Raw genomic sequence first — 25,214 nt, forward strand, 5'->3', positions numbered from 1 at the left:
GTGCCATGTTCAGCACTGGCTTTCGCGAGAGAAACTGAGAGCCACATTCTGTTCTGATGCTGTCCAGCCAACCGTGCTGATCCACAAAGTGCTCTGGCTGCTTTTCAATCCCATTGCATCCATTAGTTCTGAGTAACTTGTTCAATGTTAAAGCTGTACAATTCATGTTTTTAAAATACTTTGTAAAATTCTTGTCTAGTAATTTAATTTCACTTTATTACACACACTTGCGTTTGTCTGAAGCTATTTCTGACTGTTTAACACATCTTGAGCAGATGAGCAAATGGCCTTTTTTTTGTGGAGAGCATATGAATTGAGATGAAGATAGTAAAACTGTTGTGAAGGAAGATTCACATTATTTCTTGAGCAAGGTCAGTGATACTGCATTTCCTTAATTCCTTTAGTTGACAGTTGTTCTAAAGAGTATATTACAGTTCAAATCAATGAAAAAGGACTTTTGTGTTACTACATGTTTTGCTAGCAATGTGTAACTTATGTTTGTAGGACAGTAGTTCATTAAAATACAAATAGAACTAATTTAATGTAACTGTGGATGAGCTGGTGTGAAACATTTATCCTTCTACATTCATGTCTGCATACCAAATGTTTAATGCTGCCATCAGAATGGGGACTGGTGGGGTCACAGGTTCTTGCCCATTTAAAGATTTTTCTGACAACACCCTACTGCATTGTAAAGATGGATATATTTAGTACTTAATGCACGAGCACTCTTTACTTTAGGCCAGGTAGCCTACAGTATCATCTTGTGGCTTGCACAGACATTGCTGTGTTCTTCCTGCTTTGGTGAGGCAATTAAAACACTCTAGTTGCATTCTTATGTCAAACTTGTTTTTAGGTCCTTCAAGTTAGAAGGTGAAGGTACTCAACTGAATGGCAGTTTTATGTTTCCCCATGGTGCCATGTCTTCTGTACCCAGGGTGCACGACTCAGAGTTTAGACAGCAGGTCAGTCAGTATCTACAAAGAGAAAATGTAGGTTCAGATTTTGGGTGTGACATTTCCCCAGAACTGAAAAGCAAACAAGCATTTCAGTGAGGTTGAGAAACTTGGGAAAAGGGTACACTCCCTAAAAGTTTAATCCATATTTTCTCTTTGGAGATGCTGACTGACCTGCTGGATGTTTTTAGAATTTTCTGTGTTTATTTTGGATTTCTATTAATTTTTTTTTCTTGTATTCCTATTCCTGCAAACTTTGTTACAGGCTAAGACTCCATCCTAGACTTTCCAGAACTGCTCTTCCTTTGGGATTTTTGAGATTTCCCTTCCAAAGCTTCTGTGAAATTTCACAAACTTGGCATTAAGGAAATAAGAATGACTGAACCTCAACCACCATGTGTCATGGATTTGTTAGTGGAGGGAGTGTACTCTCAAGGCACATTATAGACAGAAGGGGCTGCTTATAAGGGCATACATTCTTTGTGCAATGTGACTCAAACCTTGTTCATAACTTTATATGCATGTTGTGCAGACCAAAAACCTATTGAAGTTTGCAAATTCTGATATGACAGAGGCAGGATGTAATGTGATTGTGTACCAGATTGTGATAATCACCATTTTGACTTTGTAACATCCTAGACTATCGTTGAATCAGTTAGCCAGTTGGCTTGTAATTGCCTCCTGCAATACCCTGTAAACCTTTAAAACCATACGACATTGAAGTTGTTCTGTCCTCTTTTGAAAAGGTCTACCCCTCCCCCAACATGTGCGCACGCCACATGCACACGCATGCGTGGCTCCAGTACTGTTAAATAGGATACTTCTTATTTGCCGAAACTTGCTCTTTCCAGTAACATGAGAACACAACCACGTGTTTTGGTCATCAGTTATGAAACAGAGCTAACCTCAAAGAACTGAATTATAATTTCTGTCTTTTATCATAATTGAAGATAAAGCTGATTATAACTAATTGCATGCTGATCTACTTTGAAAATTAATTTAACACTTTTTTCCAAATAATAGATCCTTATAGTCTGGTCTTTTCTCATTAAATAATCCGTGACTTTGAATTTTAAAATTAGAGTAATAATTTGATACATTGATCTTTGGAGTCAGTAATTTTATATCACTCTTCACATAGTCTTTTGGTTTGCAAATGAATAGTGCTTTAATACTGGAAAATATATTTAAAAAGCATTAGCCATTACGTGATAATTAAGAAAGATGAGTACAAAGGAAATAACACACAGAACATTTCTTTAATGAACTGAAAAATGTTAATCTTATCCTGTTTAGTGATGAGGTGCAGAATTGCATCAAAAACCCTTGGAGAATTGAAGCAAATGAATTTAGTAGTGGATGTAATTAAGACACATTGTGTAGCATCGAAAATAAGAATGTTATCTATCTTTTTCATCAAAAGCCGATTATTAAATGTCAAAAGAAGAAAAATCTGATTATGGACTGTATAAAAGATGAATTTGCCTGTGTAAAAATGAAGAATCAAGGCTACAGAGGCAACATAAAAAGTAATCCTATATTTTTCAATTGAAAAGTCCTACAAAAGAATCTTATTTTTTTAACAGAAATTTTCATTTATGTTTCAAAGTGATACGTTTAGATTCTATAGAGGTGGAAATGATGTCGAAGTAATTGTGTTATTGCTTATAATCGGGAATTAAAAATTGCTATTTTAGAGCTGTATGTTTTTCGGTGAATCTGAAAAGGATTCCTCCTTGATCTGCATATGTCTCTCTCCTGCCTAGACTGATAGTATGGAATGATTTGTGGGAGGATTTGATCTTGACTCCTCGGCATTTTGTCGCTCTACTTTCCATGCCTTGTTGGGAAGCGATGGATAGGCCTGGGGCAAGCCAGTATTCGGGTATATTAATCACTGCAGTGTGTGTCACCTAATGGTGTAGTCAAAACATGGACAATGCACATACTTAACGTATTCTTGCGCTCCTAGCATCAGCTTAAGGCAGAGTCATACAAGCAATCCTTTCCCATCTTTTGTGCCGGAGATATTCCAATTTGTTTCTAACTTAGTTTATCTTTAGGTTCAAGACTTTTATGATTAAGTTCTCTAATCTATTAGTGTGACCTGCACGTTTTTAAAAAAAAAGTGTTACTAATCTTTTGTGCACTGCAAGTGTTTGAGAATGCCTTATATTTAACAAATGTAACGGGGCATCCTTGTATTACACTTTTTAATTGCAAGGTCCTGGAAATCATTTGTTCATCCTGCACTTTACAAAGATTTAGGCTGTTCTCAAAGTGGAGATCACCACAGGATATTGCCTCTTTAAGAATTTTTACTTGTGGTACTTTTCATGTGATCTACCCTCTTGATTTCCTATTTGCTTCACTTGCTCCCATTGTCCACATAAGTGGATCTAAACAAAAAGTGCTTTGTAGTATTTCTTCAGAATCTCATTGAAATTAGTTTGTGGCCATATCCCAGTCATTTTATTCTGACAACATTATTCTCTAGCGATCATGTCCAAATCTTTAAGGCTTCAGTTGGCAGCCATCGTGACCTACCTCCCTCCTATGGAGGGACAGTCTGGTGGACAGCATCCACTGGTATGGCGACTTATGAAAGCTGCTTGGGAACACAAGCCCTTAACACCAGCTGAAATATTACCTTCCGCAGACTGACATATGCTCCCTTTTGAACAGATGGCTTCTTGTGACCTCAGGTTTCTTGCACTAAAAACTGTCACTTTGCACTCATTTTTGCATGCTGAGTAAATGAGCTTCACTCTCTAGTGGGGGATCCAATATCATATTGCATTTGGAACTTGGAAAGGGCTGTTTTAGGACCTTGTTCAAAATGCTTGCATAAATATAATTTCTCAAAATATTTTGTCTCCAGCAATGGTGTGTGGAATTTCCTGGAACCTTGTTTTGCTCAGGTTGAAAAGATTCCATAGTGCTAATAACTTGAAAGCCTCCCAATTCAAAATGGATGAAACTAAGGATATACGCCATTTCAGGCTATCGTTTGTTTTCAAATAAACCTTCGGTCACCTACTTGACAAAGAGTACTTTACTCTGAATTTAGTACTTTAATAATTAATATTAATAATATAGTTTTATTATATTCTGAATTACTGCCAAAGAGTAGTTTACCTTAAGCCTGATATGTATATGTGACCCAGCTTTAAATCAAATGGCAATACTCCATTGCCATGAAATGTATTGTCCTGTCTGCATAAAAGAAAGAAATGTGTTATTCATGTCAGTGCGTCCCATTGTATTTCACATCCAATCGGCTACCACAAATGCAGTCATCACTGTAGATGAAAATGGCAGTGAATTTACACGCTGAATTTAATCATCTCAGTCCCAGGACATCACTGCAGGAGTTCCTCAGGCTAGTGTCCTAGGCCCAACCATCTTCAGCTGCTTCATCAATGACCTTCCCTCCATCATAAGGTCAGAAGTGGGGATGTTTGCCGATGATTGCATAATGCTCAGCACCAGTCGCGACTCCTCGGGTACAGAAGCAGTCCATGTCCAAATGCAGCAAGACCTGGACAATATCCAGATTTGGGTTGACAAGTGGCAAGTAACATTCGTGCCACACAAGTGCCAGGCAACGACCATTTTCCAACAAGATTTAATCTAACCATCGCCCCTTGACATTCAATGTCATTACCATTGCTGAATCCCCCAGTATCAACATCCTGGGGGTTACCATTGACCATAAACTGAACTGGGCTAGCCATATAAATACTGTAGCTACAAGAGCAGGTCAGAGGCTCAGAAACCTACAGTGAGTAACTCACTCCCTGACTCCCCAAAGTCTGTTTATGATCTACAAGGTAAACGTCAGGAGTGTGATGGAATATTCTCCACTTGCCTGGATGAGTGCAACTCCAACAACACTTGAGAAGCTTGACATCATCCAGGACAAAGCCAATCAAGCCTACATGATTGGCATCCCATCCACAAACATTCACTCCCTCCACTACCGATACACAATGGCAGCAGTGTTAACCATCTACAAGATGTACTGCAGGGAAACTGCTACCATCTAGAAGGACAAAGGCTGCCACCATCACCTGGAAGTTCCCCTCCAAGCCACTCACCATCCTGACTTGGAAATATATTGCCATTCCTTCATTGTTTTTGGGTCAAAGTCCTGGAACTCTCTTCCCAACAGCACTATGCGTGTACCTACATCACATGGACTGCAGCAGTTCAAGAAGGCAGCTCCCCACCATCACCTCAAGGGCAATTAGGGATAGACAATAAATCCTGGCCTAGCCAGCGATGCCCATATCCCGTGAATAAATTTGAAAAACACAGCAAGATCCCACAGCAAGTGACTGTTCAGTCCGTTTTTGGTGGGGTTGGTTGAGGGACAGAGGTTGGCCTGAGCACTGAAAGGGCTCCCAGCTCCTCTTCACAACAACCAAAGAAATATCCTTTCATCTTGATTGCTTCTGCTGTGTTTTATAATTGAAACCTCACTTTGACATCATAAGCATCATTATTTTGGGGCTTTTCGCATCCACAAAACATGGAAGTCGGGGCCTTGACTAAACATCTCATCTGAATGATGCACCTCCAGCACAGTACTGAGTAAATGCTGTATTGTTGAAGTAATACTTAGATTGTTTGCCCCAATCATTGTGATCTTGAACACAACCTTTTGACTTGTGCAAGAGTTGCTACCAACTGAACCATGTTGATATCCCTTGATTCTTTCTCTTATCCTCCTCATTTTGGTCTTTGGTTTTTTTGAGATTATGTACAAGTGAGCTTTTACCCCTAGTTTATATTTACTACATTTCTACTTGACATGCTTGTTTTCTCTACATTGCTCTTCGTTTTTCTCTTAGTTTTTTAGGCCTCTTTCATCACCATCATCAATACAAGTTCTGAACAGTTAAGCAGAGAATTTCTGCTTTTGTTCAAAGGTTTACCTCCAAGGGATAAGATGGTGGCTTTCTATTAAATTTGCTCTATTTTAAATGTTGCTAATTTTTTCTTTAGGTTCTGATTTTATTAAAACCTCTACAGGAAAAGAAGGGGTGAATGCAACATTCCCTGTTGCCCTAGTGATGGTGCGGGCTATCAGAGACTATTATTGGAAGTTCGGCTACAAGGTACACCAGCAATCGGAAAATATTTTGGAGTAGAATTTCTAATCTTCATGATGGTTCAGCATTCCAAGTATTTTTTTTAGAATGATTTGTTTGCCTAAAAATATAAGCACAGCATAATGAACAGAAGCAGTGAAGATCTGCAATTTCATAAAAATTAGAGTTGCCAATGATTTGAGCGGTTCAAGAAGGCAGCTCACCACCACCTTCTCAAGGACAATTTTGGATGGGCAATAAATGCTGACCCAGCCAATGAAGCTCACATCCCATGAATGAATGAATCAAAAAAATATATATATTGTTTGGATTGAAAGATTGGATTGGAATCTTCAAATCTGGATATTCAGACCTGTGTGAAAGCCACAAAAATCAAGTTTTCTTTAATTGAAAGGTCAAGGACCCCTTTTAGATGGGCTTATGTAGGTTGGACAAAAACAAGTAAAGTTACAGAAAGAAAGTGCAGTTCTAGCAAAAATTCAATTATAGTATTACAGAGTAACAGAACAACACTGGAGTCAAATTTATATACAATTAGTCATGTAATTGCTTGCTTGGAGCTTGTATGCTTAATTCAACAGAGATTCCTAGTAAAGGGCTGTACATACCCTATGCTTAGCAGTGCTTTTGCCAGGAAATGTCAAAGTTGCAGCCCCATATTATGGCTTTTGCACTCTGAAGGATGCAGCAACTTGTTTTATACACGCAAATAAGTGATTACCTTTCCATTGTGTTAGTTTAAGCTCTTCAGTGTTTCACTGTGTAGTGTTACTTACATGCCTAAAGATTATGAGTTAGAGTTTCTTCTGTGTTTTTGTTCAATGCAACTCACTCAAATGATTACAGGATCTTAAGCAAAAATAATTCAGTGCTGATCAAGTTTCCACAATTTTTTTGTACTAGGTTATAATGTAAAATTGAGCAAGTAGTAGGCCCCACCCTCGGAACTGACCATGCCACCAGGATGAATTTCCATCATTGGAAATTCCTACTAACTGTGCTAGTTTGTGGGCCATATGAGGAGGCTCTTTAAAAAAAATTAAGTAGTTGTTACGGGTGCAAGGGCACTAATGGGTAGGTTTTTAAAGCTTTTGAATGTCATTTTTTAATTTACCAAGAAACTGTCTACTGTTCCCCAATATAATTAACAAATGGTTCTGTATATTTTTTAATGTTATTTTCAGTTTAAAATATGGTTATTCAGAGGTGGTGGATTGACTATGATTTAAAAATGCTTTTTTTTGTGATAAATCCATTTCAGTTGTATTAATCAAACTGTACCTAGTTACCACTCAAATATATCAAGGAATATTTTAAAGCAATTTTTTAAGCTGCATTCTTACAATACTGCCCAATTGCACTGGCTCATGGCAGGATTTGTTAGCTGATATGAAAATAAGTTGGAGTGGAAGCTCTAGGAAAGAAAACACTGCAAAACCAGTGCAATTTGCACCTAAATTGCCAATTGCGCTTAAAGTTGAAATATTACTGGATGTGCTTATGTGTCTTCAGCTGTTAATGTAGTAATTTTTAATTTTGCATTTCTTTTAAAAATGCAATTTTTCCAGATGCTATTGCTACAAGCATGTTTAATCATTACATATTTCCCTTTGCAGTATTCTTCGGCTTCCTGTTTGTATAATAATTATTAATATTAATTTAATAGATGTTGGAAGAATAGCTAAAGGGCCAGCATTATTTTATTTTGATTACAAGTAACTTCAACCAGCGTGGTGTTCAGTGCTTACTTTTGTACTTTATAATTGGGACTCCTAGTTTTGTATTACTGTTGAAATCTTAGCTGTCAAGTGCATTGTTGTATTGGAGCATTTGAAAATAATTTTTGCGCGATTCAAATCAATTGTCATGAATGAATCCAACCCATGCTATTCTATTAGTCAAATGGTCTGCATGCCAATGATGCATACTTTCTACAACCACATAGTTTAAGTTTAAATTGTGATATTGCATATTTGCTCTGCTAAAACTTTGATAATTCTTGGATAATAGTGATTCTTTATTAATAATATTTTGCATATGGCCTCAGCACTGCCACTTTGACTCTTCAGGTTGAGGGAACTGCAACAGTAGATTCTGACTGCCTGCTCAGTGATCCAGTTTCCCAGGATGATAGTGAGTCAGCAGGTTCATTGTTGTCTATCTGTCATGGAGACAGACTGGAGGGAGATGGAGTCAGCTGGAATAGGTCTTCAATTTTATTAAGTCAGCTAGTCATGTAGAAATTATTTTACAATAGATGTTGACGTTTCCTGTATCAACCCTAGGTGTGCTTGTATAGGAATGGCTGGATCCTGAGAGGAAGATGTATTGTTCAACACAGTACTTGTACAAGATGGTTATTGTAATGTAAAAGTAGATATTCCTGGCAAGCTAGTCACAGTAGGGACATAGTAATATGTAAAGACTAGTAGATTAATTGCAAAAGCTGATTATTATGATTCAGCCTTCTATTTTGAATGGTCCACTTAAGTGGATAGCATCCACTTTTTTGATCAAAAAGGTGTAAGCTTTAAACAAATGGAGCTTATCTTTCACCTGCCTAAAGCTGTAATTAAGTTTTTAAAAATTGCATTCCACTTTGCGCTGATAAATAATCTTCTCTTGAAAATTTCACATCAGTTGTATTCTGATATTTGGATGCAATTCAGTGGCATGTTTTGTTGATACACTGCACCCAAGAGCTGATGTATTGTCAACAGCTGCTTGATAACTTGCCAGGTAAAGGTAGATTAAGACTGACCGGCTGGGGTGGTTTATCTTGTAAGACAATTGGCAAGAAAGCTGCTCAGTGGGCATTGTGTGCGAGGAAGCTTTTAATTACGGCCGTGATATCACTGAGTGGTAGAACAGACATACTCTTATGTTCCAGGTAGAAATTGGAAATTTAAAATGCTAAGTTTAGAACGAGTGCTTATATGTCTGAGCTAAAACTTCTGGTGTAGCTACATTAACATTGTATTCTGTTTTGCAGGTTGGGTTTAAGCCAGCAGGTGGTATTCGCAGTGCGAAGGATGCATTGACCTGGCTGTCACTGATCAAAGAAGAGCTGGGCAACGGCTGGCTAAAGCCAGAATTGTTCCGACTGGGCGCTAGCACTTTACTTTCTGACATTGAAAGACAGGTTAGGATTCCAACAGCAAACTTTTGTGCTTTCTTTAAAAAAAAACAAAAATTCTGTTTGTTTGAATTGGTTTTGGTAATTTTTTCTAACTGCTGAGAATTTTTCAGAGTGTAGTCAAGAGGATCTGGTGTTTCTAAATATATTGAATTCTATTTAATTCTATTCAGATCTATCATCATGTGACAGGAAGGTATGCAGCAGCTCATGAATTGCCAATGGCTTAAAAGAGTACGTGTTACTGCCAGCCCAGGAAATGGTCTCAATTTTCATTCCCTGCATCATTTCTCCACCTCTGTGTATGTTACTTTTGCTGGAGCTTTGAAAATGTACATTTTGTTCCTTTTCTAATCACAAAGAATCAACTTTGTCACTTTTCACATCAGCTCTAAGTTTTCCATATTCTGAATATATTAAGTTGAGTTGTTAAAATACAAATGTTTTAAATATAATTTGATTCTGAATAAATTCAATTTTATGTTGATTTTATACTAAAAGTATTAAAATTGAGTTCCTTTTGGGAATGTGCAAATGGTGGCCTAAGTTTCTTGTGTCTGATTTGAAATGCTATATTCTGTTGCATAAAATAGATATATAATTTTATTTGGTCTACACTAAACAGTAAATTCAGTGATCCCTTGCTGCCTGTCGAGAACCTTCCTCATTAGGACAGCAATGTGGGGCTACAACATTGGAATTTGAGCTCTGATCTCTCACTCCCATCAAGGAGGCTGTCTGCTAGGAATGCATGGTCACTGAATTTACCCTAATGTTCTTGTTCTTATTCAATTTGATGAATGCAAATTGGCCAAGTAAGTGTGACTGGATTAATATGACAAATATTTTGAAGCATCCCAGGCTTTGCAATTATTTTGAGTTTTGAGAATTTTACTCTGAATATCAGATTAACATATGTTTGTTGTATAAAAATGTTATTCAAAGCTTAAAAACGGAAACACTGAAATATCTACGTTCAGCCTTTTTTCTTCATTCCTTTCTCATTTTTAATCCCATAAATATTAAACTGTGATATTTCAGTAGTATCAAACATGAACTTTTATTTGAACCAGGCCTTTCAAACCCATATGTGACTTCTATCCAGACAATTTTTCCAGGATTTGTACAGAAGATTTTTCATGTTAAAAAGTTTTTGTAGGTGTTTGTAGATTAGCGAAAAACATTTTTTTAAACCACAGTATCAGTGTACTAATAGGGTTTTACACCCTCCTTGAGATAACTGAATGTGAATAACCAGCTCAACACCTCTTTGAACCTGTCAACTCAGTGGTGCTCAGTTTCCATGGCAATTCTTTCTTCTGTGCTGTTTTGAGATGGTTAGGAGTCCATGACTTGCCAGCTCCCAGTTTGAAGTGCAAGGTCAGAACTTCTCCATTGGTAACCTACTTCATTAGGGAATTAACAAGAGCATTGCATAAGACCCCTTTGGTCAGGGCATGACTCGTTCAGTGCAAAGGTTGCCTGAAGTTCATTTGGTAGCTCAGGAATGCTGTTTTCCCCATGTGTTGATCCACAGTTTCAGTTCACATAAAAACTTGCTGCTTTGACTTTTTGCGGGTTTACTCTTGCAGCATACTTTTGTCACAAGGAGAGTTTGGCAAGGTATAAGCCAGCAGATGTCTGTGACAGCCAAGGTGTGGAGTCCAGCTTGCAGTCACTGTGAGCTGCTCCTGCAGACTACACAGCTGTGGCTATCAAGTTCACTAGAAGTGTGAAAAGGCATTTCTTCAGGGTAAGGAGATGAGGCCCAGTGAGGTTACATGAAGATAAACCCACAATATATGCAATGGGTAGCAATTTCTAGCTTATCCCAGATTTTATCTGCTGTTGAAGGAACTTTCTCAGTAGCAGACTGAGGTGTCTAGAATTTGGCACATGAGGTTGTCACAGTTTTAACTTTCAGAAACGTCTTCCACTTAGGAACAGTTCCAAAAGCAAACTGCATTGCTTATGAACTGAAAACTTTTGTCTTGTACTATTTGTACTGAGACAGCATTATTTAACAAATACCACCAATTATAAATGGTTTGCAGGAGAATATGAAGGGCCCTGTTTCCTGTCACTTGAAATGATGCACCATTGGAGCACAAAACTACAGACTAAATTATTGAATGTCTTTATACTTCAACTTGATTAGATACTGAGGCACAATCCACAATTAATGATAGATGCAAACTGTTTGCTTTAAAACAGTCCAGAATTCTTACAGTTTCTCTTGACAAACTCTTAAAGACAATGTGTTTGGGGGGTGGTAATTTTCAACTTGGTACCCAGATGGTAAACTGGGGTTCTGGATTGGCCACTTGTGATAGAAACTGTCCGACTTTCCTTTTCTGTTGAAATTGATTTCTCTGATACAAAGCGATTGCTTGTGGAACTGTACCATCTTAATTTATAGTGACAAGTGAACAGAAACTATCAAACACTGCAAGCTATTTTCTCTTTGAAATTTAAGCCATTTCTTTGGACTCAGGCAACCAAAATGTAACCAGTTTTGATACCTTTTGTCAACAGTGGTATCATGGTCTGCTACTCTTGCACTTCCTCTTGCAATCCCCTGCTTATTTTAACTCCCGATGATCTGAAATTGTGCTTTTCATCTGGCCTATCACAGCAGGAGTGATCTGAAAGAACAGATGCGTAAGATTTTTGGATTTGGGACCACATGCCTAAATAGGCAGTCGACTAGTCACAAGTAATTTTAAGATGGTTTATTAAGTTGATTAAGAAACAACAGTTTAGATATGATATATTAACTAGACAAGGAAAAAAAAAATACGACCCATAAAAGCTTGTGATAACAGCATTCCACTCTCTAGTCAAAGTGTTAGGAAACTCTTCCATTGATCTCTTGATGATCCTCCTCTGATCTCCTTCCATCTCAAGAAAGCAGCTGCCCAACAAGCACTGCTACCTCACCAGTATGACACCAATCTATATACCCTTTTTTGAAACTGGGTAAGCTGCCAGCCTCCCAACCATTTATCTAACTAACTATTCTATCCAATGGATACAAGACAGGTACTCAAAATGTCAGGGTGGACCACCCCACCTCCCCCCCCGCAACCCCCTTGTGCGTCACCCTGCTCGAAGTCAGCTTTTTAGTTTACATCTTACAGAGGGTCATATCCTGGTCATTTTTAACAATTGCAATGATAAGGGGGTACAGAAGACGCCATCTTAACTTTCAATGACAACATGAACTGAGTGACCTTGCCTGTTTCCACAGACTGTTTAAAAATTGTTGCCTTTTTAGAAAGCTTTTTAGGGAGTGTTATGTTATGCAGAAAATATGTTTTATTCAAGACCCCAATTTATTACAGATGTTTTTGATCAGTGTTCTCTAGCTGCAAGCTTTGCAAAGTGCCTCAGCGGCAATTTTAGTTTCCAATCAAACTTATGTAGGCCATTTTAGAATTATTAACCACTTTTAGAATGAGTTACAAGATATATATAATTAACAGAATGAAAATTCCATTTTTGTCACAAAGCCAATTAGGCTTGCTGGCAGATTGCAGACAAAGCTAGTGGAGATAGAATATGGCTTTTGGTGACTATGCTCTGTGGTGATGAGCAATAAAATCTCAAGGCTATCCATGAGATGGGCGCAAGGAGCAGGCCCAACTTTCACAGTTCATGTGGATCCATTGTGTGGTTCTCAATGGGTTCTCTTGGACTGAAGTCAGTTTAATACCACATCTAAAGATGGCACCTACAACAATGGAGTATTATCTAGGTACTGTACTGGAAAATGATCCTAGATTGTGTGCACAAGTTGAACTTGAACCTACTACCTTCTAAGCAGGTGAGAAATTTGTAACTTTACCAAGCTGACATCAACCATTTAGCAAGAAGTTATTTTAATATAGTGTTGAAATCCTTCTGATTTCAAATCTTTCAGGTAGTTGCCTCAATTAACAGAAAAAATATGTAATGCAGGACCATGTGTCTTTATTTACCTCATGTATCACAAAACAGACTTAATAACCAGATTTGGTGGAATCCTAAGTATGGCTTTTATTGGAAATTTTGAATGAGACTGCTGATCCTGTATCCAGATAGGTTTAGTTTGGTCAAAATTGAGTTTATCCAAATCACTCAGTTCACTGATTCTGGTAGGTAAGACCAAAGCCATGATGATGGCAACCTTCCACATGCAAAGTTTGTTACAGAGGCTCTTTGCTGTGAGGCAAAGGTGTGAATTCAACTCTAGGTAGAAGTGGTAATCTTATGAGGTAAGACTCAACAGTGGGTGATGTACTAGTAAAATCTCCCCACTCTCCATCCCCACAAAAAGAATACAAGATGATTATCTGGCCTTGTCAGAAGTGGAAGTGCTAATGTGCAAGTTGAATTGTTCATTGTTTCAGTGTCTTGATGTACTGTTTGGTTTCCTGGAGAGATCAAATATTATGAACTAATTTGTTTCCTAGCTGTACTTTCTATCTCGTCGAACACGCATCTGGAATTATTGTGGCTGCAGTTGGATATCATTCCTGAGTCTACCATTGAAAGGTTTATAAAGACGTTTCAGGCCGTTGCTCATTCTGGGCTAGGTGGGTGGGGGTGGGGATGGTTGAACAGGCACTTCATTAACCAATTTAGCTGAAATGGCCTCCTGACAGCATGGTGTACTAGACAACATAGAGCCAGCCATCCATTTAAGAGTCCTGAAGCAAGTTCCTGCTGTGATGTATTGCCGGTGTGAATTGAAGCCACCTGTTTTTGAATTTCCACAACATGTCCTGGTAACAGGTATGCTTATTCTCCATACTTAAAGCCTGACTCTTGTGGACCCAATAACTTAGGAGAGTTCCATGTAATAATGTGAGAAAATAGGAGTGAAAGTGAGATGACTCGATCATAGAAGTCATCAGGTCACTTTTCGAAGCAGCAGAGGAAACAGTTTGGGTGGTGGCCATGTTTCCTCCAGTCTGGGTATAAAATGGCAAATGTCAGGGTTAAAGTGGAAGTGGAAAAAGATAAACATATTTTCTGCAAAAGCAATAAACAGCCTACATGACTAGTATTTTTTGGTGAATTCTAATTTAAAGAGCCCTCACCAATTATTGTCGCTCAGGAATTCAAAGGTCACTACAGGAAAACCACTTTGCCCCCTCCTATCCCTGGCAGAGTTGTTTTTGGTGCCAGCATTCAATCTCAGTCTTTTAATTATGAAATTTAAAATTCCACGCAATGCCCACCTGAAGTGCCAAAATAATTTGGTGCAAAATATTCATAATTGGTTGAATCTCATGGGTTTAATCATGCAGGGTGTTACATAATGTGCATTTTAGTTGTCAGCAACCTGTCATAGAATCATAGAAATTACAACACTGAAGCAGGCCATTCAGCCCACATGCCTGTGGCCAGTTTTCAGCTGGAGCTGTTTTTCTAGAATTAATCCTGAAATGGAAGGTCAAAACACAGCACAACTTTAGTGTTGAATATAAGTACCATTTTAAATCATTCCAATATATGGAATTCTCTTTCCCAGAAAGTTATGGAGGCTGTGCCGTGTGTTGGCATGAATCGGTTCGTCTCCAGGTGGATTTCAGTGCAGCCCAAAGTAATAGGATGAAGGTCTTTCAGTTGGTTGTAACAGTGCTGCATTGAATGAGTATAGGGCACTTTCACTTCTTTACAGACGTGAGCAACTGCACACAATTCGGCATTTCATTCCTAAATATGGCGACTGTGAGAAATGGAAATCAATAGGTTGTTGCAATTCTGATTTAGGGCAAATTAAAGGGAGCTTTTTGTTGCATTTAACTATGGCATGAGAATGCTTGACCATAAGACTGGATTTCTAAAGTGGAAATGTGTTTTAATTCCAATGTTAATATCCCTGACCTACATCAATATGAAAATGCAATGAATAAATAATGCCTTAAACAGGTCGGTATTACCTTTGTGTCAACTTGACCTGAGCCATTTTAAATGATACAGTATTTCAATCGGCTAAGTTTTCATACTATGTTCCTGTGGGAACTGCTTTACACAGGCATTAATGTTTATTTTAAATTCAATGTTAAAATAGGCCCCCAGGACTGCTTTGAATGCATCACACATTTATATGTGAGCTTTGCTGATTGTAATTGCCACCTCCTGTACTTCCGACACTTTTTAAGAGAAAGAAAAAACCTTTCCTATTACACATTGCACTGCTTTAGAGATTTGCCCTCTGCTTTATGGCATTGAAAGAATAGTTTATGTAGTTTACAGCTACAAATTTTCAAAAAAAATAAACTCATTGCTAAGATAATCAGAGGCAATGGACTGTAAACCTCACCAACTGTTGAGAGGATAGAGATAACCTAGTTTTAGATCTAGGAGAGTGAGACTACTCGGGCTGGATTTCCGGTTGTTGGTGTGGGTGTGATCTAAAAATCGCTTTCCTAGATGGCATTCCTAGAGCCTGACATTGACGGAACATGCTCCGATTTTCAAAGAGAAAGCAGGGAACAGGGACCCATTTGCCTTAAATAAATGGCCCATTTAGCTCCTTAAGCTTGTTAATGGCTAGGGAGGGTGAGAATGGAATTTTCAAATGTTTTTAAATATTTGTTTACGGGATGTCGCTGGCTCAGCTGGCATTTATCGCCCATCCCTAATTGCCCTTGAGAAGGTGGTGGTGAAATGTATTTGGAGAACAGTCCAGTGCACATTAGCAGCACATGATTATCGGCTTCAAAGCAGACAGAAGTGAAAGGCTTTTTATATGCAAATGAAAAGTATTGGGACCTGAAGGATTTTGCTTATCTCTCGTTTGGTCCTTTGGTGTTCAGATAGGCTGCTGACCCTTCTTTCTTCAGCAAGGCAGCGGCAAATCCCATCCTGGCTGCCTGCTACTTGTGCTCTGCAGACAGCTCCCGCCTCCTGAGAACTCTCGGCTCCACTAATTGGGCACCAAGCTCACCTCAGGTCCAATTAGGGCATTTACATTTGAAAATTGCCTGGCGGAGTCGGGAGCCAGGGATTATCTGGACGAAGAGTTCCTGACGCCACTTTGAAAACCCAGCCTCTAGCATCTGATTAGATTGCTATTAGTTTGCAGCATTTTTACCCGCCACACTGATGAAAAGTCTGAAGCAGTTGAGAGACAAGTGAAGAAGCAAACTCTTTTTTAAGAAATGACGTGATGCAAGGGTATGAAAGACAGACATAGTAGGAAGCAAGTAACCAGACTATGCTCCAAATCACTGCTGTAAATTTTGCAGGAAGAAAGATTGCACGTTGTAACAGAACCAGCTGAATTTCCCTTTGCTTTCAAATGACTGGAAGGAAAACCGGCAGGTTCCGCAAGGGAGGAGCGTCGAAGGTGTTGCAAAATTTCCTGCCTCACTTTATTTTCTGCACCATTCGGGGAAAATTCATCAGCAGTAAGGATGAAATCTGCCACTGTTTTGCTTGACATGCACTCCGTTTATGAACAGTTCTGGAACAACTTAAGGGACTAAACATGGACAAATCTCCAGGACCTGATGGCTATAGATAGTGGATGCACTGGTTATGATTTTCCACAATTCCCTAGATTCTAAAATGGTCCCAGTGGCTTAGAAGTTAGCAAATGTAACACTGCTATTCAAGAAATGTGTATGTGGCCAGGATGTGACTGCACATGGGCAGGTTGGATTTTTTTTTCAACGTAGTTCGGGCCTATCACACATGCCAACCGGGAAAGGGCTGCACATGCGCAGTTAGTCTTTTTATGTTTGTAAGGCAGTCAGACTGGTTGGTTCACGTCTGGGTGGGTTGTTGAGAAATCCATGGAATTTGCTATGGCCATGTCTGTCACTTACTTTGGAGTGTTGTGTGTCTGACTACAAATCGCCCGTTGGTTCACGTACCACATACTTGCCCTTAATATTAGAGTATAAGATAGATATAGTGAATTGTTTATCTTTTTGAATTTGTGTCATCTAAGATATAGCTGGGGTGAGGGAATAGTGAATATTGAATCATTTTCTTGTGTTTGTATTGAGATCTTTCCAACCTTTTTTGTCTGGTGTTGTATAGTTCATTTTTTCTTCTTTTAATAAATATTTTACTTTTTGTGTTAACAGTTCATCAGCAGACTCCTGTGAATTTGTTCAGTAACTTTCCTCCACTCTTTCTTAAAAAGTTGGATCCATCAAGCCAGGTTCCCCTCTGGAACCTGACTTGTCTGATAGTAACATCAGCTGGGATCATAATACTATTACTAAGCAAGTCTTAACAATGCACTTAAATCATAGTATGGTCACACAAAGTCAAAATGGTTTTACAAAAGGGAAATTATGTTTTGACAAATTTTTGGGATGGAACTAGTAGGGTAGATAAAGGGAAACCAGTTGATGTAGTATACAGTACTTGGATTTCCAAAAGGCATTCAAGAAGGTACCATACATAAAGTTAATACACAAGATAAGGATTCATGGCAATGGGGTTAATGTATTAGCATGGAGGATTGGTTAAGTCAGGAAGCAAACAGTAGGGATAAATGGGGCATTTTCAAGTAGGCAGGCTGTGACTAACAGAGTGCCACAAGGAACAGTGCTATGGCCTCAGTTATTTGCAATATTATATGAATGACTCAGACAAATAAACAAGTGTAATGTATGGAAGTTTGTTGATACAAAGCTAGGTGGGAATGCAAGTTGAGGGGAGGACACAGGCTGCAAAGAAATACAGAAAGGTCAAGTGAGTAAGCAACAAGATGGTAGATAGAGTATGATGTGTGGAAGTTATTCACTTTGGCCATAAGAATAGAAAAGCAGAATATTTTTTGAAGGCATGAAATTTGTAATGTTGATAAGACTTGGGTGCACTCGTACAAGGAACACAAAGTTAGCACACAGGTACAGCAAACAATTAGGAAGGCAAATGACATGTTGGTGTTTATTGCAAGGGGATTAGAGCACAAGAATAAAGAGTACATGGAATACTGTATGCAATTTTGGCCTCCATATTTAAGGAAGGATATACTTGCATAGGATTTGGTACAGCAAAGGTTAACTAAATTGGTCTGTGAGATGAGAGGTTTGACCTATGATGACAGGCTGAGTAAATTGGGTCTTTATTCTCAGGAGTTTAGAAGAATGAGAGATGATCTCTTTGAAACATACAAGATCCTGAACGGAGTTTATAGGATAGACACGGAGAGTTTGTTTCCCATCTCTGGGGAATCTAGAAACACTGGGGCACAGTCTCAGGATAAGGGGCCAATCATTTAGGACTCAGAAGAGGAGAAATTTCTTCATTCAAAGGGTTGTGAATCTTTGGAATTCTCTCCCCCTAGAGGGTTGTGAATGCTTCATCATTGAATATATCAAAAGTTTGAGATAGACAAATTTTTAGAGTCCCAGGGAATCAAGGGATATGGAGAGCAGGCAGGAAAGTGGAGTTGAGACAGAAGATCAGCCAGAACTGTATTGAATAGCGGAGCATGCTCGAAGGGCAGTATGGTCGTCTACTCTTATTTCTTATGTTTTTTTAACTGTAAACCTGCAAGCAGTTTACGATATTTATGATGGGTACTTTTGAAGAACATAAGTTGATGTGGGTGATGTGAATGCTACAACTAATCAGCGCTTTTGTCTGGAACATATTCTTTTCATCTGACACCCCATCAAACCTTTTCACAAAGCTTTTTGTCACAAAATGGTTTGTTCTGAGGCACTAGTTGCACAGAATTAAATGTTAAAGGGGTTAAACTGCATTTTTGACTTTTGAAGTAATGATAGAAAAGTGCCAATAAAGCTGCAGTTGATTTGTTTCCTGGATGTGCATCTGGTCCTTTACAATCAACTGAGAGAAGAGAGTTTTATGAACCAGAAGAAGAGACTGGAAATGCTGATTGCTGAAACTCAAGCACAAACACTTGAAGAGCTTATTCTACAATCCTGTGTTAAAGGACAATTTGTTCAGGTACTGTTCATTTCCCAAATTCAATACAATATTGGCTTCACATGAATATTTGGATAATGGGTTTGTTTTGCTCATGGTGAGGGAAACTTCAAAACTGTGAGGGACGTTTACCCGCAATAAACTTGAGCTCATCCACATCTCTTTTGCCCATATCCTAACGTGCACCAAGTCCTGTTCACCCCTCTTGTGCTTGCTGGTTCCCTTGTCCTATGCTCCGGCAATGTCTCAAATATAAAATTGTCATCTTGTGTTCAGAACCCTCCAGGGCCTCACCGCTTCCTATCTCATAGCTTCTTCCAGCCCTACAACGGACTGAGATCCCTGTGCTCCTCTTAATTCTGGCCTCTTGCACCATTGGTGACCTCATCAGCTCGTTGAATCCTTTCCCTAAACCTCTCTCTCTTGTCACTTAAACCACCACTGAAACCTAACTTTTTGACCAATCTTTGGCCAACTGACCTAATATTGCCGTAGTTGGTTCAATTTCAAATTTTGTTTGATAACAATCCTGAGAGGTATTTTGAGGTATTTTAGTACTGAAGATGTTGTATAAATACAAGTCGATGTGGTGGTCAATTAGATATAATAGATCTTGTGGTTTTATTTTAAAAAGGCAAGGTGTTCTTCCAGCACTACCAGAGCAAAAACAAATGACTGATCATAGATCTTATCTGTTGTTTGTGGTTCTGTGTTGTATACAATTAGATACTGTAAGAACAGGACATATTCAATACTAAATCATTGGCTGTGAACCACTTTGAGATGCATTATTTTAGTTCGTGGATTAGTAAAATCTGCTTAATTGCAATATATGATAAGCCTACACTAATGTAGACATCCTGATGACTTGATCTAAGCATCTTTCTATGCTGTAGTGGAGAGCTGAGCCAGGGAAATAAATCATGGGCTGTGATGCTTCTATTTCCAGACATGTTATCCCACTCCCATTAACCCTAACCCTCACATCCTTTGGGTGCCTAGAATTGGGAGCCATAGTCATAGTGGGGTCGAACTGTTTCATATAGGTTTAGCAAAACTTCTCGGTTTTTGTACTCAATGCCTCTATTTATAAAGCCCATCGAAAACTCAGGTATGATACACTTCATCACCACTGCTTTGTCAGACAATTATACACAAGTTGGTCATTCATATTATGCAATCAGCTCCACTTCTTTGAACCTGGACAAATGCAATATCCGGACAGCAACATTCAAAAGACTTGAACCTCAAGCACCACAAACAACAATCCTATGTGCAAATGAGAATATGTTGCACTAACAGTGACATATTCTAGTAGCGCACAACTCCTTGTTTGACTTCCAAGTTTAAAAATGGCAAAAAAATTAATGTCAGTAAATTAGCACCAGTCAATTCACCTGCAATAATGTGCTATTTCTATCCATTCAAGCAGGCTTTGCACTGAAACAGAAAACTTAACGCTTTGCACTGAGTGATAAATATTTTCTCATTTTAAATTGAAACTAATCACACTTACAAATGTCCACCACGGAGCAGATAATAGGAGACTAAAGTACTGCAGATGCTGGAAATCTGAAATATAAACAGAAAATACTGGAACTACTCAGCAGTCCAGGCAGTCTGTGAAGAGAAAAACAGAGTCAACGCTTCATGTCCACGATCTGCACTGACGAAGGGTCACTGAACTCTGTTTCAGTCTGCACAAGTGCCGCTAGATGGCTGAGCATTTCCAACACTTCCCTTTTCTAATGGAGCAAAAATAACCTCTTTTACTAGCCCTCCAAAAAGCAATCAGACTTCTTGTGAGCCTCTCATTCCCCTTCAGCAAGAAACCCAGCAGCAGCTGCCTGAGATCTGGCTTGGCACAACATTTAAACATGAATTTCAAAAAAAAATGTTAAGGTATGAAGAAAACATAAACAACAATGTCAAAGCAATAAATTGATCATTTTAAAATTGAGTAATTAAAATGATCATTAAAAAGTGGCAAGCAACAGAGCTAACTAATAAACCTTTTTTTTAGCCTTTTTCACAGAATCACACAGTGCAAAAGAGGCCCTTTGGCCCATCAAGTCTGCACTGACACGTGAGAAACACCTGACCTACCTATCCCCATTTACCAACACTTGGCCCATAGCCTTGAATGTTATGATGTGCCAAGTGCTCATCCAGGTACTTTTTAAAGGATGTGAGGCAACCCGCCTCCACCACCCTGCCAGGCAGTGCATTCCAGACCGTCACCACCCTCTGGGTAAAAAGGTCTTTCCTCACTTCCCCCCTAAACCTCCTGCTCATCACCTTGAACTTATGTCCCCTTGTGACTGACCCTTCAACTAAGGGGAACAGCTGCTCCCTATCCACCCTGTCCATGCCCCTCATAATCTTGTACACCGCGATCAGGTCACCCCTCAATCTTCTCTGCTCCAACGAAAACAACCCAAGTCTATCCTACCTCTCTTCATAACTTAAATGTTTCATCCCAGGCAACATCCTGGTGAATCTCCTCTGCACCCCCTCCACTGCAATCACATCCTTCCTATAATGTGGCGACCAGAACTGCATACAGTACTCCAGCTGTGGCCTCACCAAGGTTCTATACAACTCCAACATGACCTCTCTACTTTTGTAATCTATGCCTCGATTGATAAAGGCAAGTGTCCCGTATGCTTTTTTCACCACCCCACTAACATGCCCCTCCGCCTTCAGAGATCTATGGACACACACGCCAAGGTCCCGTTGTTCCTCAGAACTTCCTAGTGTCATGCCGTTCATTGAATACTTCCTTGTCAAATTACTCCTTCCAAAGTGTACCACCTCACACTTTTCAGGGTTAAATTCCAACTGCCACTTATCTGCCCATTTGACCATCCTGTCTATATCTTCCTGTAGCCCAAGACACTCAACCTCACTGTTAACCACCCAGCCAATCTTTATGTCATCCACAAACTTACTAATCCTACTCCCCACGTAGTCATCTGTCATTTACATAAATGACATAATAGGGGACTGAGCACAGATGTGGTACGTCACTGGACACTGGCTTCCAGTCACTAAAGCATTCCTCTATCATCACCCTCTGTCTCCTACAACTAAGCCAATTTTGAATCCACCTTATCAAATTACCCTGTATCCCATGTGCATTTGCCTTCTTTATAAATGCTTAAGAAGCAGAGCTAGAGAGAGACAGACTAAGCCCCAAGTCCTGGTCACCAAGGAAGAGGAAGGGGGAGGGGACTGGGGCCGAGCTAAACATTTGGATTTGACTAACACTGACCTTGCGTTTGCCTGGTGGAGCACACGTCAAGCTGACCTCAGTAGAATTCATATAAAAGTGGGGGTTGGAAGTGGTTTGCCTTTCAGCCTGGGTTTTCCTCCTCACCTGGCGCTGTGTGTGGATAGGTTTTTGGAGAGGAAGGAGGGGGGTGTGAGATGGCATATGTGTATGTGTCCCTGCACCAACCACCATGTGTGTGTCCAGTTCACTCCTAGTCTCAAGGTTCTCAAAGCAATAAATTGATCATTTTAAAAAATGAGTAATTAATAAAAATGACCATTAAAAAGTGCCAAGTGGCAGAGCTCACTAATAAAACCCTTCATGACTCTTTGCTTAAGAAGCAGAGTTAGGAAGAGAGAGACGAACTATGGCCAAAGTCCTGGTCACCAGCGAAGGGGGAGAGGACTGGGGCCGAGCTAAGCAGTTGGCTTCACCCAACACTGACTATGCATTTGACTCTGGTGGCACACACATTGAGCTGACCTCAGTGGAATTCATTGGAAAGTGGAGTTTGGAAGCAGGTTGCCTTTCAGCCTGGGTTTCCCTCCTCACCTGGCCCTGTGTGTGGATAGGTTTTTGGAGAGGGAGGTAGAGGAGTGGAGGTGCGAGAGGGCATGTGAGTATGTGTCTCTGCACCAAGCAGTGTGTGTCTGGCTCACTCCTAGTCTCAGGGTTCTCAAAGCAAATTGATCATTTTAAAAAATGAGTCATTAATAAAAATGTCCATTAAAAAGTGCCAAGCAGCAGAGCTAACTAATAAAACCTTTTTTGACTTTTTGCTTAAGAAGCAGAGCAAGAGAGAGAGACGTGAACTGTAGCACAATTCCTGGTCATCAGGGAAGGGGGATGGGACCGGGACAAAGCTGAGGAATTGGGTTTAACTAACGCCGACCTTGCATTCTCCTCTGGTGGTGCACACTCCGAGCTGGCCTCGGCAGAATTCATACAAAAGCGGGGGTCAGAGGTGGGTTGCCTTTCAGCCTGCATTTCCTCCCCTCTTGGTCCATTGGTGTGGATAGGTTTTTTTGGATGGATGGAGGGAGGGAGGTGGAGGATTTGTGTGGGTTCCAGTCTCAGGGTGTCCACTCTCTCTCTCCCAGTCACTCACTCACTCTGCAGCTTTACTGAAAAAGCCCAAACTTCTCAAGTTTCTCTTCCTAACTCTGCCTCCTCCCCCTTCAGTCGTGTGCCTACAACGCACCTTTTCTATTACTTTTATATCCTTTCTATTTGAGGGTGCTCAAAACTACACAGTAATCCCAAGTACAGGCTAATAATGGTCCTGTAAAATTCCAATATCACCTCCTTTCGTTTGTATTCTGTACTTCTAGACACACCAAGGATTCATTTAACTATTTTATGGCCCTGTGTAGTTATGCTCCATCTTTTTAAGTACCTGCATATCTGCACCATCAAATTCCCCAGCTCCATTTAACCTCTTACATTTTTGAGGCCTGTATTTCCTTTCCATGTTCTTACTTGCAAAATCTCTTCACATTTTTCTACGTTGAATTGCGTCTGCCCAATCTCTGACCCTGACTATATCCTGCTACAGTCTTTCACAGCCGGCATTCACTCGAGGTTTGGAGATTAATATTGCGGAGGGGGAGTTCGGGGGTGGGGTGGCTGTGAGGGTGTAAGACCCGCTCCCGCTCTGTCCTGTCTAACACTCTAGTTGCCGCAGCCGCTCATTTTGCTGCACTCCGAGCTCCGCCATCTTGACTCGTATAGTCCGTTCGCGGGCCGGCGCCTGCGCGGGCGAGCGGGCGAGCGCGCGGCCGAGGGCGGACTACGTCACCCAGAATGCACCCTGCCGGCCAAAACAAACCGCCGCCCGGCGTCGGGCCTCTTGCACCGGGACCGGGGTAGTGGGGAGGTCTCGAGTGCTGGAACTTCGCCCCGGAGCCGAGCACCCACTGTGCTCGCCAGCTCATTGAAGGGTGAGGGGGCATTGCTGCCCAAGCCCTGCCCCACGAAGGCACAGGCTCAGGCTCCGGCGATTAACACCACGTCTCCCGGCCCTGGTGCAGAGGTAGAACTGCGAGTCGAAGAGCAAAGCAGAAGCCTGTGTTTTGAGCTGAAGAGCTAACAGTGATGTAACACTGCTTAATCGCTGCGGTGTTTGGCCTTTCTGAACAGATACCTCATCTTAGATGCGCCTATTGGATAAGGGACAGGGCACTTGTTCAGGTCTGTTTTTCTTTGTCAAAAAACAGAAAATGCTGCAAAAGCCCAGCAGGTCTGGCAGCATCCGTGGAGAGAGAAGCAGAGTTAATGTTTCGGGTCTGTATGACCCATCAGAGCTCTGAAGAGGATCAATATGTTAAAGGAGCTCTTCTGGATAAGTTAATAGAACATGAAAAAATCTCTGAAATTCTATGACAGAGAAACAGGGTTAATGTTTCGAGTCTGTATGACCCCTTCTTCAGAGCTCTGAAGAAGGGTCATACGGATTCGAAACGTTATCTGTTAATCTCTCCACAGATGCTACTAGACCTGCTGAGCTTTTCCAGCATTTTCTGTTTTTGCTTCAGATTTCCAGCACCCGCAGTATTTTGCTTTTTTTGTGTCAAGCTTTGTGGTGCTGTATACTAATCACAAGAGTTTTTGGCTTCTCCTGATATAGTTTGGTAGCTGTCGACAGAAATTTCTAGTCATGCACCTTTTTTATTAGATACCTAATAAAAAAAAGCAATGCACAGAAAAGTCCAGGTCATAATTTCGTCATTATTTATGAAGGAAAGTCTTTAACTCTGACCACTGCAGCTTTGTCTTGACTGTTGATGAAGATACTGGAGAAACTATTATTTTAGGGAATTCTG

General features: G+C 40.0%; 1 protein-coding gene and 1 long non-coding RNA gene across 2 annotated transcripts in view; one reads left to right on the plus strand and one right to left on the minus strand.

Moving 5' to 3' along the window:
* The window catches only part of dera (deoxyribose-phosphate aldolase (putative)), a 32,709-nt gene extending 22,965 nt beyond the window's left edge, over positions 1 to 9,744 (plus strand). The window contains exons 7-9 of the mRNA XM_078553572.1: positions 5,967 to 6,079; positions 9,066 to 9,215; positions 9,383 to 9,744. Coding sequence (XP_078409698.1) covers positions 5,967 to 6,079; positions 9,066 to 9,215; positions 9,383 to 9,439 — 320 coding nt within the window. The 3' untranslated portion in view covers positions 9,440 to 9,744. The remainder of the gene's footprint in view (positions 1 to 5,966; positions 6,080 to 9,065; positions 9,216 to 9,382) is intronic.
* On the minus strand, positions 1 to 24,003 carry LOC144687430 (uncharacterized). The gene is made up of 3 exons (XR_013578139.1): positions 23,285 to 24,003; positions 4,095 to 4,172; positions 1 to 977 (listed from the first exon to the last, which is right to left on the minus strand). It is a non-coding gene; the product is annotated as an uncharacterized LOC144687430 (long non-coding RNA).
* Between the last annotated feature and the right edge of the window lie 1,211 nt (positions 24,004 to 25,214).

The sequence above is a fragment of the Cetorhinus maximus genome, chromosome 12, assembly GCF_964194155.1.
Source record: "Cetorhinus maximus chromosome 12, sCetMax3.hap1.1, whole genome shotgun sequence".
NCBI lineage: Eukaryota > Metazoa > Chordata > Chondrichthyes > Lamniformes > Cetorhinidae > Cetorhinus > Cetorhinus maximus.